The following is an 18,627-nucleotide window of genomic DNA, read 5'->3' as shown; positions in this document are numbered from 1 at the left end:
GAACAATTTATGTACCGAGTTTGGGGTCTGTAGCTAAAACTAACCCCCTCATTTTTGACAAAAGGTGGCGCTATAGAGTGCCTCTTCCACGCCCGTATATGAGCTTTTTCCAGTGTCTAACTATCATTAATACTCATATGTGTGTTGAGTTTCATGACATTCTAAACATGTTATCTGCCTCAAAATCACCAGAAACGAATTTTCAACTTTGACACATTGCCATGGCAACATAATTTTAGATATCAATCTTCCCTTCACAGTTTTACATCGGCCGTGTTTTGACATTATTCTGGTGAAGTTTGAAGCAAATCGAGTAAAAATAAGATGCTGAATTCAAAGCATTTTGAAAACGACACACTTCCTGCAGCCAGTTGGTGGCGCTATAACTTTCAGTCATAATAGTCACATCTATCCGATCGGCATCATACAAAGAACAAATCACTGAAGTTTGATCTACATCATACAATGTATGTGGACGTTATTAGGCATTTCCTGGGTCTCATTTTTCGCCATAACTTCATCGCCTCGCCACGGGCAAACCGTTCGACATATCAAAAATATCTTCGCAATTTAGCGTCCCCAATGTCCTGAGATCATGTTCACCGAGTTTGGTGGCAATCGTATGGAAATCCTCAGAGGAGTATATCAAATTCCAGAGCATGCGCTTTTTAAACAGCCCTGAATAGCCGACTTCCTGTTGGGCGGAGCCTAAGACATGCTGCGTGAAAGTTGTTCAGCTCAATGAGTTCTATATGTGTACCGAGTTTCATATGAATACGTGCAAGTATGTGTGAGCTATACATCAAGTTTTCTGACAATTTTCCAGGGGGCGCCGTAGAGCCCCTGTGCCACGCCCGGGTCCCAGCCTCAGCGGCGTCCTAATGGCCGCAGGTTCCAATGTGCGTGCCAATTTTCGAGAGTTTTCGGGCACGTTAAGGCCCCCAAAAGTGCCCGGATAGTCGAAATAAAAAATAATAAAAAAAAAAAAAAAAAAAAAAAAAAAAAAAAAAAAAAATAATAATCCTTAGGGGAACAATAGGGCCCTGCGCCTTACTGGCTTGGGCCCTAAATATAGCTGCAAGCAGCGATGACGGGCCCAAGCCGTCAGCATACGCCACCCCAGTGGCATCGATAAAACGGTGCCCAGCGAGCACACGCATCACAGTAACCCTCTGGCAGTTTGGTTTTAAGGGATACGGCAATTAAAGGGTTAGTCCAAACCATCAACTCTGTGAAACACACACACACACAAAACAACATATAAAACTTTAAATTCTGTGAAAATATATTTTTCATTGGTAGTTGATGTTAGTTAATGCATTTACTAATGCTAACAAATGAGAAATTATTATAGTTACCAAAGGTTTTAATGATTTATAAGCATTTTTTAATGATTTATTTTTCCATTAACTAACATGAATAATTTACTAACACAAATGAATAAAGTAAAAAATATATTGTTAATATTTAATGTTATTTGTGAATTAACCAATGTTAAAAAAACAACATTATTTAACTGTTGTTAATTTACATCATTAATAAATATATACCATTTAATGTTTATCAAAATCAATTCCAAAATGTGTTAATATATTATTAAATTTTAACGTTTTATCTTTTGAACATGACTATTTTTCTAATATTAAAAATATTTTGTTCATTGTTAGCTCATTGTAAGTTCATACTATCAATGAAGAATTAACATGCTGTAAAAAATATATTTTTCATTGTTAGTTCATGTTAATTAATGCATTCCCTACTGTTAACAAATGAGACTTAATTATAAAGTGTTATCAAAACCTTTAATGCTTTATAAGCATTTTTTAAGGATTTTATTGAGAAGTTTAAACAGACCCTCTCTCTCTCTCTCTCACTCTCTCTCTCTCTCTCTCTCCCCCTCCACACTCACTGAACTCACACAGTCAGTCACCCACCCAGTCACCCACCGCACACATTAGGAGCGCAGTGACAGGAGATCTCTGATAGTTTTTAAATTTTCTCCTCTCCATAGTGTATTGTAAATTCATGAAATTAATCACATATCGTCAGACTGTATTGTTCTGTGTATGTAATTTTTTATGAAGTGTTTGGAAGCTGCTCTTAAAAGATAAAAAAAAAAGTTTTCTCTTTTTTCTGTAACTTTAATAAGTTGCCATTAAAACACCGTTCAAGATATCCTAAATCCGTCCGCAATTTAGCATCTTCAGTATTTTGGCATCATGAGAAAAAATGTTTGGTGTGATTTCTGTGTTTCTGCTTGAAGGAGTATTAATTTGTTTACAGCCTGTTTTTAAAAAAAACCCACATTAAAATAAATATAGCCGACTTCCTGTTGGTCGTAGCTAATGTCTGTAAATTAGAAAGTTGTCCGGATTAATAAGAACAATTTATGTACCGAGTTTGGTGTCTGTAGCTATCATTATATATATATAATCATTAATAATTATATACCATTTAATGTTGATCAATATTAATTCCAAAATGTGTTAATATATTATTAAATTTTAAAGTTTATCTTTTGAACATGACTATTTTTCTAACATTAAAAAGATTAATAAATGCTTTAAAAAAAACTGTTCTTTGTTAGTTCATACTATCATGGAAGAATTAACATGCTGTAAAAATATATTTTTCATTGTTAGTTCACGTTAATTAATGCATTTCCTAATGTTAAGAATTGAGACCTTATTTAATGATTTATAAGCATTTTTTAAAGATTTTAAAAAACAGACCCTCTCTCTCTTTCTCTCTCTCACCCAGCTCCTCAATCCACACAGTCACTCACACAGTCACTCACACAGTCACTCACACCCCACCCCTCACTCAGATGCAGGCTGGCAGGGAGCTCTCACTCAGCAGTCTAAGAGCTCTCTGATAGTTTTTAAATTTTCTCCTAAGCATAGTGTATTGTAAATTCATGAAATTAATCACATATCCTCAGACTGTATTGTTCTGTGTATGTAATTTTTTATGAAGTGTTTGGAAGCTGCTCTTAAAAGATAAAAAAAAAATTATCTTTTTTACTGTAACTTTAATAAATTGCCATTAAATCATCGTTCAAGATATCCTAAATCCGTCCGCAATTTAGCATCTTCAGTATTTTGGCATCATGATAAAAAATGTTTGGTGTGATTTCCGTGTTTTTGCTTGGAGGAGTATTAATTTGTTTACAGCCCGTTTTTTAAAAAAACCCACATTAAAATAAATATAGCCGACTTCCTGTTGGTCGTAGCTAATGACTGTAAATTAGAAAGTTGTCCGGATTAATAAGAACAATTTATGTACCGAGTTTGGTGTCTGTAGCTAAAACTAACCCCCCCATTTTTGACAAAAGGTGGCGCTATAGAGTGCCTCTTCCACGCCCGTTTATGAGCTTTTTCCAGTGTCTAACTATCATTAATACTGATATGTGTGTTGAGTTTCATGACATTCTAAACATGTTATCTGCCTCAAAATCACCAGAAACGAATTTTCAACTTTGACACGTTGCCATGGTAACATAATTTTAGATATCAATATTCCCTTCACAGTTTTACATCGGCCGTGTTTTGACATTATTCTGGTGAAGTTTGAAGCAAATCGAGTAAAAATAAGATGCTGAATTCAAAGCATTTTGAAAACGACACACTTCCTGCAGCCAGTTGGTGGCGCTATAACTTTCAGTCATAATAGTCACATCTATCCGATCGGCATCACACAACGAACAAATCAATGAAGTTTGATCTACATCATACAATGTATGTGGACGTTATTAGGCATTTCCTGTGTCTCATTTTTCGCCATAACTTCATCGCCTCGCCACGGGCAAACCGTTCGACATATCAAAAATATCTTCGCAATTTAGCGTCCCCAATGTCTTGAGATCATGTTCACCGAGTTTGGTGGCAATCGTATGGAAATCCTCAGAGGAGTATATCAAATTCCAGAGCATGCGCTTTTTAAACAGCCCTGAATAGCCGACTTCCTGTTGGGCGGAGCCTAAAACATGCAGCGTGAAAGTTGTTCGGCTCAATGAGTTCTATATGTGTACCGAGTTTCATATGAATACGTGCAAGTATGTGTGAGCTATACATCAAGCTTTCTGACAATTTTGCAGGGGGCGCCGTAGAGCCCCTGTGCCACGCCCGGGTCCCAGCCTCAGCGGCGTCCTAATGGCCGCAGGTTCCAATGTGTGTGCCAATTTTCAAGAGTTTTCGGGCACGTTAAGGCCCCCAAAAGTACCCGGATAGTCGAAATAAAAAATAATAAAAAAAAAAATAATAATCCTTAGGGGAACAATAGGGCCCTGCGCCTTACTGGCTTGGGCCCTAAATATAGCTGCGAGCAGCGATGACGGGCCCAAGCCGTCAGCATACGCCATCCCGGTGGCATCGATAAAACGGTGCCCAGCGAGCACACACATTACAGTAACCCTCTGGCAGTTTGGTTTTAAGGGATACGGCAATTAAAGGGTTATTCCAAACCATCAACTCTGTGAAACACACACACACAGAACAACATATAAAACTTTAAATTCTGTGAAAATATATTTTTCATTGGTAGTTGATGTTAGTTAATGCATTTACTAATGCTAACAAATGAGAAATTATTATAGTTACCAAAGGTTTTAATGATTCATAAGCATTTTTAGGGCCCAAGCCAGTAAGGCGCAGGGCCCTATTGTTCCCCTAAGGATTATTATTTTTTTTTTTTTTTTTTTTTTTTTTTTTTTTTTTTATTATTTTTTATTTCGACTATCCGGGTACTTTTGGGGGCCTTAACGTGCCCGAAAACTCTTGAAAATTGGCACACACATTGGAACCTGCGGCCATTAGGACGCCGCTGAGGCTGGGACCCGGGCGTGGCACAGGGGCTCTACGGCGCCCCCTGCAAAATTGTCAGAAAGCTTGATGTATAGCTCACACATACTTGCACGTATTCATATGAAACTCGGTACACATATAGAACTCATTGAGCTGAACAACTTTCACGCTGCATGTTTTAGGCTCCGCCCAACAGGAAGTCGGCTATTCAGGGCTGTTTAAAAAGCGCATGCTCTGGAATTTGATATACTCCTCTGAGGATTTCCATACGATTGCCACCAAACTCGGTGAACATGATCTCAAGACATTGGGGATGCTAAATTGCGAAGATATTTTTGATATGTCGAACGGTTTGCCCGTGGCGAGGCGATGAAGTTATGGCGAAAAATGAGACCCAGGAAATGCCTAATAACGTCCACATACATTGTATGATGTAGATCAAACTTCAGTGATTTGTTCGTTGTATGATGCCGATCGGATAGATGTGACTATTATGACTGAAAGTTATAGCGCCACCAACTGGCTGCAGGAAGTGTGTCGTTTTCAAAATGCTTTGAATTCAGCATCTTCTTTTTACTCGATTTGCTTCAAACTTCACCAGAATAATGTCAAAACATGGCCGATGTAAAACTGTGAAGGGAATATTGATATCTAAAATTATGTTACCATGGCAACGTGTCAAAGTTGAAAATTCGTTTCTGGTGATTTTGAGGCAGATAACATGTTTAGAATGTCATGAAACTCAACACACATATGAGTATTAATGATAGTTAGACACTGGAAAAAGCTCATAAACGGGCGTGGAAGAGGCACTCTATAGCGCCACCTTTTGTCAAAAATGGGGGGGTTAGTTTTAGCTACAGATACCAAACTCGGTACATAAATTGTTCTTATTAATCCGGACAACTTTCTAATTTACAATCATTAGCTACGACCAACAGGACGTCGGCTATATTTATTTTAATGTGGGTTTTTTAAAAAAACGGGCTGTAAACAAATTCATACTCCTCCAAACAGAAACACGTAAATCACACCAAACATTTTTTCTCATGACGCCAAAATACTGAAGATGCTAAATTGCGGACGGATTTAGGATATCTTGAACGATGATTTAATGGCAATTTATTAAAGTTACAGTAAAAAAGAGAAAACTTTTTTTTTTTTATCTTTTAAGAGCAGCTTCCAAACACTTCATAAAAAATTACATACACAGAACAATACAGTCTGAGGATATGTGATTAATTTCATGAATTTACAATAGACTATGGTGAGAAGAAAATTTAAAAACTATCAGAGAGTTGATATAATGCTTCTGAGTGAGAGGTCCTGTCAGCCTGCAGCTGAGTGAGGGGTGGGGGTGGGGTGGGCTGTGAGTGACTGTGTGAGTGACTGTGTGGATTGAGGCAGTGGGTGAGAGAGAGAAAGAGAGAGAGAGGGTCTGTTTTTTTAAAATCTTTAAAAAATGCTTATAAATCATTAAAGATTTTGATAACACTTTATAATAAGGTCTCAATTCTTAACATTAGGAAATGCATTAATTAACGTGAACTAACAATGAAAAATATATTTTTACAGCATGTTAATTCTTCCATGATAGTATGAACTAACAAAGAACTTTTTTTTTAAAGCATTTATTAATCTTTTTAATGTTAGAAAAATAATCATGTTCAAAAGATTAACTTTAAAATGTAATAATATATAAACACATTTTGGAATTAATATTCATCAACATTAAATGGTATATAATTATTAATGATTATATATATATAATGATAGCTACAGACACCAAACTCGGTACATAAATTGTTCTTATTAATCCGGACAACTTTCTAATTTACAGTCATTAGCTACGACCAACAGGAAATCGGCTATTTTTTTTTTTTATGTGTTTTTTTTTTTTTTTAAACGGGCTGTAAACAAATTCATACTCCTCCCAAGCAGAAACCAACAATTCACACCAAACATTTTTTCACATGCTTCCAAGATACTGAAGATACTACATTGCGGACGGATTTAGGATATCTTGAACGGTGATTTAATGGCAATTTATTAAAGTCACAGTAAAAAATAACACTTTTCTTTTTTTTTATCTTTTAAGAGCAGCTTCAAAACACTTCATAAAAAATTACATACACAGAACAATACAGTCTGAGGATATGTTATTAATTCCATGAATTTACAATACACTATACAGAGGAGAACATTTTCAAACTTATCAGAGTTCTCCTGTCTCTGTGCTTCTAATGTGTGCGGTAGGTGACTGGGTGGGTGACTGACTGTGTGAGTTCAGTGAGTGTGGAGGGAGAGAGAGAGAGAGAGAGAGAGAGAGAGAGAGGGTCTGTTTAAACTTCTCAATAAAATCCTTAAAAAATGCTTATAAAGCATTAAAGGTTTTGATAACACTTTATAATTAAGTCTCATTTGTTAACAGTAGGGAATGCATTAATTAACATGAACTAACAATGAAAAATGTATTTTTTACAGCATGTTAATTCTTCATTGATAGTATGAACTTACAATGAACTAACAATGAACAAAATATTTTTAATATTAGAAAAATAGTCATGTTCAAAAAATAAAACTTTAAAATGTAATAATATATTAACACATTTTGGAATTGATTTTGATAAACATTAAATGGTATATATTTATTAATTATGTAAATTAACAACAGTTAAATAATGTTGTTTTTTAACATTGGTTAATTCACAAATAACATTAAATATTAACAATATATTTTTTACTTTATTAATTTGTGTTAGAAAAAATTATTCATGTTAGTTAATGGAAAAATAAATCATTAAAAAAAGCTTATAAATCATTAAAACCTTTGGTAACTATAATAATTTCTCATTTGTTAGCATTAGTAAATGCATTAACTAACATCAACTACCAATGAAAAATATATTTTCACAGAATTTAAAGTTTTATATGTTGTTCTGTGTGTGTGTGTTTCACTGAGTTGATGGTTTGGATTAACCCTTTAATTGCCGTATCCCTTAAAACCAAACTGCCAGAGGGTTACTGTGATGCTTGTGCTCGCTGGGCACCGTTTTATCGATGCCACCGGGGTGGCGTATGCTGACGGCTTGGGCCCGTCATCGCTGCTCGCAGCTATATTTATTTTTATTTTTTTTATTTTTTATTTCGACTATCCGGGCACTTTTGGGGGCCTTAACGTGCCCGAAAACTCTTGAAAATTGGCACACACGTTGGAACCTGCGGCCATTAGGACGCCGCTGAGGCTGGGACCCGGGCGTGGCACAGGGGCTCTACGGCGCCCCCTGGAAAATTGTCAGAAAGCTTGATGTATAGCTCACACATACTTGCACGTATTCATATGAAACTCGGTACACATATAGAACTCATTGAGCTGAACAACTTCCGCGCAGCATGTCATAGGCTCCGCCCAACAGGAAGTCGGCTATTCAGGGCTGTTTGAAAAGCGCATGCTCTGGAATTTGATATACTCCTCTGAGGATTTCCATACGATTGCCACCAAACTCGGTGAACATGATCTCAAGACATTGGGGACGCTAAATTGCGAAGATATTTTTGATATGTCGAACGGTTTGCCCGTGGCGAGGCGATGAACTTATGGCGAAAAATGAGACCCAGGAAATGCCTATTAACGTCCACATACATTGTATGATGTAGATCAAACTTCAGTGATTTGTTCCTTGTATGATGCCGATCGGATAGATGTGACTATTATGACTGAAAGTTATAGCGCCACCAACTGGCTGCAGGAAGTGTGTCGTTTTCAAAATGCTTTGAATTCAGCATCTTCTTTTTACTCGATTTGCTTCAAACTTCACCAGAATAATGTCAAAACACGGCCGATGTAAAACTGTGAAGGGAATATTGATATCTAAAATTATGTTACCATGGCAACGTGTCAAAGTTGAAAATTCGTTTCTGGTGATTTTGAGGCAGATAACATGTTTAGAATGTCATGAAACTCAACACACATATCAGTATTAATGATAGTTAGACACTGGAAAAAGCTCATAAACGGGCGTGGAAGAGGCACTCTATAGCGCCACCTTTTGTCACAAATGGGGGGGTTAGTTTTAGCTACAGACACCAAACTCGGTAGATAAATTGTTCTTATTAATCCGGACAACTTTCTAATTTACAGTCATTAGCTACGACCAACAGGAAGTCGGCTATATTTATTTTAATGTGGGTTTTTTAAAAAAACGGGCTGTAAACAAATTCATACTCCTTCAAGCAGAAACACGGAAATCACACCAAACATTTTTTATCATGATGCCAAAATACTGAAGATGCTAAATTGCGGACGGATTTAGGATATCTTGAACGATGATTTAATGGCAATTTATTAAAGTTACAGTAAAAAATATATATATATTTTTTTTTAATCTTTTAAGAGCAGCTTCCAAACACTTCATAAAAAATTACATACACAGAACAATACAGTCTGAGGATATGTGATTAATTTCATGAATTTACAATACACTATGCAGAGGAGAAAATTTAAAAACTATCAGAGAGTTGTTAGACTGCTTCTGAGTGAGAGCTCTTGCCAGCCTGCATCTGAGTGAGAGCTCCTGTCACTGCAGCTGAGTGAGGGGTGGGGGTGGGGTGGGCTGTGAGTGACTGTGTGAGTGACTGTGTGGATTGAGCCAGTGGGTGAGAGAGAGAAAGAGAGAGAGAGGATCTGTTTTTTAAAATCTTTAAAAAATGCTTATAAATCATTAAAGATTTTGATAACACTTTATAATCAGGTCTCAATTCTTAACATTAGGAAATGCATTAATTAACGTGAACTAACAATGAAAAATATATTTTTACAGCATGTTAATTCTTCCATGATAGTATGAACTAACAAAGAACAATTTTTTTAAAGCATTTATTAATCTTTTTAATGTTAGAAAAATAGTCATGTTCAAAAGATAAACTTTAAAATGTAATAATATATAAACACATTTTGGAATTAATATTGATCAACATTAAATGGTATATAATTATTAATGATTATATATATAATGATAGCTACAGACACCAAACTCGGTACATAAATTGTTCATATTAAGCCGGACAACTTTCTAATTTACAGTCATTAGCTACGACCAACAGGAAATCGGCTATTTTTTTTTTGTGTTTTTTTTTTTTTAAACGGGCTGTAAACAAATTCATACTCCTCCAAACAGAAACACGTAAATCACACCAAACATTTTTTCTTATGATGCCAAAATACTGAAGATGCTAAATTGCGGACGGATTTAGGATATCTTGAACGATGATTTAATGGCAATTTATTAAAGTTACAGTAAAAAAGAGAAAACTTTTCTTTTTTTTTTTTCTTTTAAGAGCAGCTTCCAAACACTTCATAAAAAATTACATACACAGAACAATACAGTCTGAGGATATGTGATTAATTTCATGAATTTACAATACACTATGCGGAGGAGAAAATTTTAAAACTATCAGAGTTCTCCTGTCTCTGTGCTTCTAATGTTTGCGGTAGGTGACTGGGTGGGTGACTGACTGTGTGAGTTCAGTGAGTGTGGAGGGGGAGAGAGAGAGGGAGAGAGAGGGAGAGAGAGAGAGGGTCTGTTTAAACATCTCAATAAAATCCTTAAAAAATGCTTATAAAGCATTAAAGGTTTTGATAACACTTTATAATTAAGTCTCATTTGTTAACAGTAGTGAATGCATTAATTAACATGAACTAACAATGAAAAATATATTTTTACAGCATGTTAATTCTTCATTGATAGTATGAACTTACAATGAACTAACAATGAACAAAATATTTTTTATATTAGAAAAATAGTCATGTTCAAAAGATAAAACTTTAAAATTTAATAATATATTAACACATTTTGGAATTGATTTTGATCAACATTAAATGGTATATATTTATTAATGATGTAAATTAACAACAGTTAAATAATGTTGTTTTTTAACATTGGTTAATTCACAAATAACATTAAATATTAACAATATATTTTTTACTTTATTAATTTGTGTTAGAAAAAATTATTCATGTTAGTTAATGGAAAAATAAATCATTAAAAAATGCTTATAAATCATTAAAAGCTTTGGTAACTATAATAATTTCTCATTTGTTAGCATTAGTAAATGCATTAACTAACATCAACTACCAATGAAAAATATATTTTCACAGAATTTAAAGTTTTATATGTTCTGTGTGTCTGTGTTTCACAGAGTTGATGGTTTGGATTAACCCTTTAATTGCCGTGTCCCTTAAAACCAAACTGCCAGAGGGTTACTGTGATGCTTGTGCTCGCTGGGCACCGTTTTATCGATGCCACCGGGGTGGCGTATGCTGACGGCTTGGGCCCGTCATCGCTGCTCGCAGCTATATTTAGGGCCCAAGCCAGTAAGGCGCAGGGCCCTATTGTTCTTCTAAGGATTATTAGGGCCCAAGCCAGTAAGGCGCAGGGCCCTATTGTTCTTCTAAGGATTATTATTTTTTTTATTATTTTTTATTTCGACTATCCGGGTACTTTTGGGGGCCTTAACGTGCCCGAAAACTCTTGAAAATTGGCACGCACATTGGAACCTGCGGCCATTAGGACGCCACAGACGCTGGGACCCGGGCGTGGCACAGGGGCTCTACGGCGCCCCCTGGAAGATTGTCAGAAAGCTTGATGTATAGCTCACACATACTTGCACGTATTCATATGAAACTCGGTACACATATAGAACTCATTGAGCCGAACAACTTTCACGCTGCATGTCTTAGGCTCCGCCCAACAGGAAGTCGGCTATTCAGGGCTGTTTAAAAAGCGCATGCTCTGGAATTTGATATACTCCTCTGAGGATTTCCATACGATTGCCACCAAACTCGGTGAACATGATCTCAAGACATTGGGGACGCTAAATTGCGAAGATATTTTTGATATGTCGAACGGTTTGCCCGTGGCGAGGCGATGAAGTTATGGCGAAAAATGAGACCCAGGAAATGCCTAATAACGTCCACATACATTGTATGATGTAGATCAAACTTCAGTGGTTTGTTCGTTGTATGATGCCGATCGGATAGATGTGACTATTATGACTGAAAGTTATAGCGCCACCAACTGGCTGCAGGAAGTGTGTCATTTTCAAAATGCTTTGAATTCAGCATCTTATTTTTACTCGATTTGCTTCAAACTTCACCAGAATAATGTCAAAACACGGCCGATGTAAAACTGTGAAGGGAATATTGATATCTAAAATTATGTTGCCATGGCAACGTGTCAAAGTTGAAAATTCGTTTCTGGTGATTTTGAGGCAGATAACATGTTTAGAATGTCATGAAACTCAACACACATATCAGTATTAATGATAGTTAGACACTGGAAAAAGCTCATAAACGGGCGTGGAAGAGGCACTCTATAGCGCCACCTTTTGTCAAAAATGGGGGGGTTAGTTTTAGCTACAGACACCAAACTCGGTACATAAATTGTTCTTATTAATCCGGACAACTTTCTAATTTACAGTCATTAGCTACGACCAACAGGAAGTCGGCTATATTTATTTTAAAGTGGGTTTTTTTTTAAAACAGGCTGTAAACAAATTCATACTCCTCCAAACAGAAACACGTAAATCACACCAAACATTTTTTCTCATGATGCCAAAATACTAAAGATGCTAAATTGCGGACGGATTTAGGATATCTTGAACGATGATTTAATGGCAATTTATTAAAGTTACTGTAAAAAATAGATTTTTTTTTTTTTTTTATCTTTTAAGAGCAGCTTCCAAACACTTCATAAAAAATTACATGCACATAACAATACAGTCTGAGGATATGTGATTAATTTCATGAATTTACAATACACTATGGAGAGCAGAAAATTAAAAAACTATCAGAGAGTTATTAAACTGCTGAGTGAGAGCTCCTGCCAGTCTGCCTCTGATTGAGGGGTGGGGGTGGGGTGGGCTGTCAGTGACTGTGTGGATTGAGGCAGTGGGTGAGAGAGAGAAAGAGAGAGAGAGGGTCTGTTTTTTAAAATCTTAAAAAAATGCTTATAAATCATTAAAGATTTTTATAACACTTTATAATAAGGTCTCATTTCTTAACATTAGGAAATGCATTAATTAACTGAACTAACAATGAAAAATATATTTTTACAGCATGTTAATTCTTCCATGATAGTATGAACTAACAAAGAACAATTTTTTTTAAAGCATTTATTAATCTTTTTAATGTTAGAAAAATAGTCATGTTCAAAAGATAAACTTTAAAATTTAATAATATATTAACACATTTTGGAATTAATATTGATCAACATTAAATGGTATATAATTATTAATGATTATATATATATATATATATATATAATGATAGCTACAGACACCAAACTCGGTACATAAATTGTTCTTATTAATCCGGACAACTTTCTAATTTACAGTCATTAGCTACGACCAACAGGAAGTCGGCTATATTTATTTTAATGTGGTTTTTTTTTAAAAATGAGCTGTAAACAAATTCATACTCCTCCAAACAGAAACACGGAAATCACACCAAACATTTTTTCTCATGATGCCAAAATACTGAAGATGCTAAATTGCGGACGGATTTAGGATATCTTTAGCGGTGTTTTAATGGCAATTTATTAAAGTTACAGAAAAAAGAGAAAACTTTTTTTTTTTATCTTTTAAGAGCAGCTTCCAAACACTTCATAAAAAATTACATACACAGAACAATACAGTGTAAGGATATGTGCTTAATTTCATGAATTTACAATACACTATGCTTAGGAGAAAAATTTAAAACTTAGAGATCTCCTGTCACTGTACTTCTAATGTGTGCGGTAGGTGACTGGGTGGGTGACTGACTGTGTGAGTTCAGTGAGTGTGGAGGGGGAGAGAGAGAGAGATAGATAGAGAGAGAGAGAGAGAGAGTGAGTCTGTTTAAACTTCTCAATAAAATCCTTAAAAAATGCTTATAAAGCATTACAGGTTTTGATAACACTTTATAATGAAGTCTCATTTGTTAACAGTAGGGAATGCATTAATTAACATGAACTAACAATGAAAAATATATTTTTTACAGCATGTTAATTCTTCATTGATAGTATGAACTTACAATGAACTAACAATGAACAAAATATTTTTAATATTAGAAAAATAGTCATGCTCAAAAGATAAAACTTTAATTTTTTTTAATATTGATCACCATTAAATGGTATATAATTATTAATGATGTAAATTAACAACAGTTAAATAATGTTGTTTTTAACATTGGTTAATTCACAAATAACATTAAATATTAACAATATATTTTTTACTTTATTTATTTGTGTTAGTAAAAATTATTCATGTTTGTTAATGGAAAAATAAATCATTAAAAAATGCTTATAAATCATTAAAAGCTTTGGTAACTAATAATTTCTCATTTGTTAACATTAGTAAATGCATTAACTAACATCAACTACCAATGAAAAATATATTTTGACAGAATTTAAAGTTTTATATGTTGTTCTGTGTGTCTGTGTTTCACAGAGTTGATTGTTTGGATTAACCCTTTAATTGCCGTATCCCTTAAAACCAAACTGCCAGAGGGTTACTGTATTGTGTGTGCTCGCTGGGCACCGTTTTTCGATGCCACCGGGGGTGGCGTATGCACTGGCGGCTTGGGCCCGTCATCGCTGCTCGCAGCTATATTTTAATGATTTATTTTTCCATTAACTAACATGAATAATTTATTCTAACACAAATGAATAAAGTAAAACATATATTGTTAATATTTAATGTTATTTGTGAATTAACCAATGTTAAAATCAACATTATTTAACTGTTGTTAATTTACATCATTAATAAATATATACCATTTAATGTTTATCAAAATCAATTCCAAAATGTGTTAATATATTATTACATTTTAAAGTTTTATCTTTTGAACATGACTATTTTTCTAATATTAAAAATATTTTGTTCATTGTAAGTTCATACTATCAATGAAGAATTAACATGCTGTAAAAAATATATTTTTCATTGTTAGTTCATGTTAATTAATGCATTCCCTACTGTTAACAAAAGAGACTTAATTATAAAGTGTTATCAAAACCTTTAATGCTTTATAAGCATTTTTTAAGGATTTTATTGAGAAGTTTAAACAGACCCTCTCTCTCTCTCTCTTTCTCTCCCCCTCCCCCTCCACACTCACTAAACTCACACAGTCAGTCACCCACCCAGTCACCCACCGCACACATTAGAAGCACAGAGACAGGAGAACTCTGATAGTTTTAATTTTCTGCTCTCCATAGTGTATTGTAAATTCATGAAATTAAGCACATATCCTCGCACTGTATTGTTCTGTGTATGTAATTTTTTATGAAGTGTTTGGAAGCTGCTCTTTAAAGATAAAAAAAAAAAGTGTTCTTTTTTACTGTAACTTTAATAAATTGCCATTAAATCACCGTTCAAGATATCCTAAATCAGTCCGCAATGTAGCATCTTCAGTATCTTGGAAGCATGTGAAAAAATGTTTGGTGTGAATTTTTGGTTTCTGCTTGAAGGAGTATGAATTTGTTTACAGCCCGTTTAAAAAAAAAAAAAACACATAAAATAAAAAAATAGCCGATTTCCTGTTGGTCGTAGCTAATGACTGTAAATTAGAAAGTTGTCCGGATTAATAAGAACAATTTATGTACCGAGTTTGGTGTCTGTAGCTATCATTATATATATATATATATATATATATATATATATAATCATTAATAATTATATACCATTTAATGTTGATCAATATTAATTCCAAAATGTGTTTATATATTATTACATTTTAAAGTTTATCTTTTGAACATGACTAATTTTCTAACATTAAAAAGATTAATAAATGCTTTAAAAAAATTGTTCTTTGTTAGTTCATACTATCATGGAAGAATTAACATGCTGTAAAAATATATTTTTCATTGTTAGTTCACGTTAATTAATGCATTTCCTAATGTTAAGAATTGAGACCTTATTATAAAGTGTTATCAAAATCTTTAATGATTTATAAGCATTTTTTAAAGATTTAAAAAAACAGACCCTCTCTCTCTCTTTCTCTCTCTCACCCACTGGCTCAATCCACACAGTCACTCACACAGTCACTCACACCCCACCCCACCCCCACCCCTCACTCAGCTGCAGGCTGACAGGGATCTCTCACTCAGAAGCAGTCTAAGTCTAACTCTCTGATAGTTTTCAAATTTTCTCCTCTGCATAGTGTATTGTAAATTCATAAAATTAATCACATATCCTCAGACTGTATTGTTCTGTGTAAGTAATTTTTTATGAAGTGTTTGGAAGCTGCTCTTAAAAGATAAAAAAAAAAAAGAAATGATCTTTTTTACTGTAACTTTAATAAATTGCCATTAAATCATCGTTCAAGATATCCTAAATCCGTCCGCAATTTAGCATCTTCAGTATTTTGGCATCATGATAAAAAATGTTTGGTGTGATTTCCGTGTTTCTGCTTGGAGGAGTATTAATTTGTTTACAGCCCGTTTTAAAAAAAAACCCACATTAAAATAAATATAGCCGACTTCCTGTTGGTCGTAGCTAATGACTGTAAATTAGAAAGTTGTCCGGATTAATAAGAACAATTTATGTACCGAGTTTGGGGTCTGTAGCTAAAACTAACCCCCTCATTTTTGACAAAAGGTGGCGCTATAGAGTGCCTCTTCCACGCCCGTATATGAGCTTTTTCCAGTGTCTAACTATCATTAATACTCATATGTGTGTTGAGTTTCATGACATTCTAAACATGTTATCTGCCTCAAAATCACCAGAAACGAATTTTCAACTTTGACACGTTGCCATGGCAACATAATTTTAGATATCAATCTTCCCTTCACAGTTTTACATCGGCCGTGTTTTGACATTATTCTGGTGAAGTTTGAAGCAAATCGAGTAAAAATAAGATGCTGAATTCAAAGCATTTTGAAAACGACACACTTCCTGCAGCCAGTTGGTGGCGCTATAACTTTCAGTCATAATAGTCACATCTATCCGATCGGCATCATACAAAGAACAAATCACTGAAGTTTGATCTACATCATACAATGTATGTGGACGTTATTAGGCATTTCCTGGGTCTCATTTTTCGCCATAACTTCATCGCCTCGCCACGGGCAAACCGTTCGACATATCAAAAATATCTTCGCAATTTAGCGTCCCCAATGTCCTGAGATCATGTTCACCGAGTTTGGTGGCAATCGTATGGAAATCCTCAGAGGAGTATATCAAATTCCAGAGCATGCGCTTTTTAAACAGCCCTGAATAGCCGACTTCCTGTTGGGCGGAGCCTAAGACATGCTGCGTGAAAGTTGTTCAGCTCAATGAGTTCTATATGTGTACCGAGTTTCATATGAATACGTGCAAGTATGTGTGAGCTATACATCAAGTTTTCTGACAATTTTCCAGGGGGCGCCGTAGAGCCCCTGTGCCACGCCCGGGTCCCAGCCTCAGCGGCGTCCTAATGGCCGCAGGTTCCAATGTGCGTGCCAATTTTCGAGAGTTTTCGGGCACGGTAAGGCCCCCAAAAGTGCCCGGATGATTGAAATAAAAAAAAAAAAAAAAAAATAAAAAAAAAAAATAAATAAAAAAAAATAATAATCCTTAGAAGAACAATAGGGCCCTGCGCCTTACTGGCTTGGGCCCTAATAAGGAGACGATCTCACCATTTTGCGTGGATCCTTCATAAACAGTTTCTGGGTGTCCTCTCTGTACACACATAACAGGAGGCAGTGGCAGTGCTAAAGACGACAAACAGCACACATATCCACAATTAGGCCCATAAATAATTGTTCTGTTTCTAAACCTGCTGAAAAATGTGAGCACCTTAAATGTTTGTGGTTATCTTCTATATTAAGGTGTGTGTGTGTGTGTGTGTGTTTACCAATCTGTATTGAGACACTGGGGCATTGAAAGCTTCTTGTTCAGACATGTTACTGGAGTCATGCCATTGCTGACTGTTTCTTAACATGCACAAGGAACAAATCCATTCCCTACAAGCAAACACACACATATACAGGATGAATGTCCAACATACATACTTGCTGATTTAACGGTTTTCTTTATGTTTGTCTCTCTCACCCAGGTGAATCTCCATATAAAGCTGGTAGGTGACAGCGTGAATGAAAAGCTCGTGGACACTCGTCACAACACACAAGTTTTCCCTCAGAGCGACACACGTAACACTCGTCATCATTGTTCTGGGCCATCTAGTCAGAGGACGACATGACACAACATTTTATCATCGTCACAGAAATAAGCTCAAATGCATTTGGCTCTTCTATCTTACAAACTTGGTTTAATGTATGTGTTATTCCATGAAATTGGTGCCTTTTGAGTCCCTAAGAAATAATCAAACATAGATTTAATATAACAACGAATAAATTTGCAATTTAAAAACATAACGATACTATGTATTCTTTCATCAATATCACATTAAAAAAGTAAATTAAATGCTATTTTAAATCATTTAAATAGCATTTATGCTGATAAGGGTAAGGTTTTTGGCTTTTCACTCACTATAATTTGTCATTCCCTTCCAGGAACTCGAGCTGCATCGAAAACGCTAGGGGAACGCCTTCAGCGTGACTGCGCTCTGAATCACGTGTGTAATCTGTCCAATGGAAGGGCAAGACGTCACAGGCAGGTGACGTAATCTACCAGGAAGCATAAAAGCACGTGCGGTGGAACCGGCATCAGCTTTTTGTCATTCAGCAACTGCTACTCTTGTGTATGTGTCTGTTGATCTGTGTTGTGAGTCTTATTTAGTGTTGTTTGTCCTTAAGCATATTATGAATGCGTGGCGTCAAACACTCTGGGTCGGGGACCTCTAAGGCTAAGC

The 18,627-nt window shown here is 35.2% G+C and overlaps 1 protein-coding gene across 7 annotated transcripts in view; it reads right to left on the bottom strand.

Annotated features, from left to right (window-relative positions):
- LOC306856092 (nuclear body protein SP140-like protein) overlaps window positions 1-18,627 on the bottom strand; it is a 106,184-nt gene that overhangs the window by 40,851 nt on the left and 46,706 nt on the right. For all 7 annotated transcript variants that reach the window (XR_013782974.1, XR_013782975.1, XR_013782976.1 and 4 more), the window contains 3 exons: window positions 17,868-17,995; window positions 17,671-17,779; window positions 17,453-17,527 (listed from right to left, as the gene is read on the bottom strand). Coding sequence is in view for 3 of the 7 variants with exons in the window: in XM_079395107.1 (XP_079251233.1) it covers window positions 17,453-17,527; window positions 17,671-17,779; window positions 17,868-17,995 (312 nt within the window). In the remaining 4 variants the exon portion in view is untranslated. The remainder of the gene's footprint in view (window positions 1-17,452; window positions 17,528-17,670; window positions 17,780-17,867; window positions 17,996-18,627) is intronic.

The sequence above is a fragment of the Barbus barbus genome, assembly GCF_936440315.1.
Source record: "Barbus barbus genome assembly, chromosome: 3".
Taxonomy (NCBI): domain Eukaryota; kingdom Metazoa; phylum Chordata; class Actinopteri; order Cypriniformes; family Cyprinidae; genus Barbus; species Barbus barbus.
The sequence above is the reverse complement of the archived record's forward strand: the minus strand, read 5'-3'. Positions and strand labels throughout refer to the sequence as shown.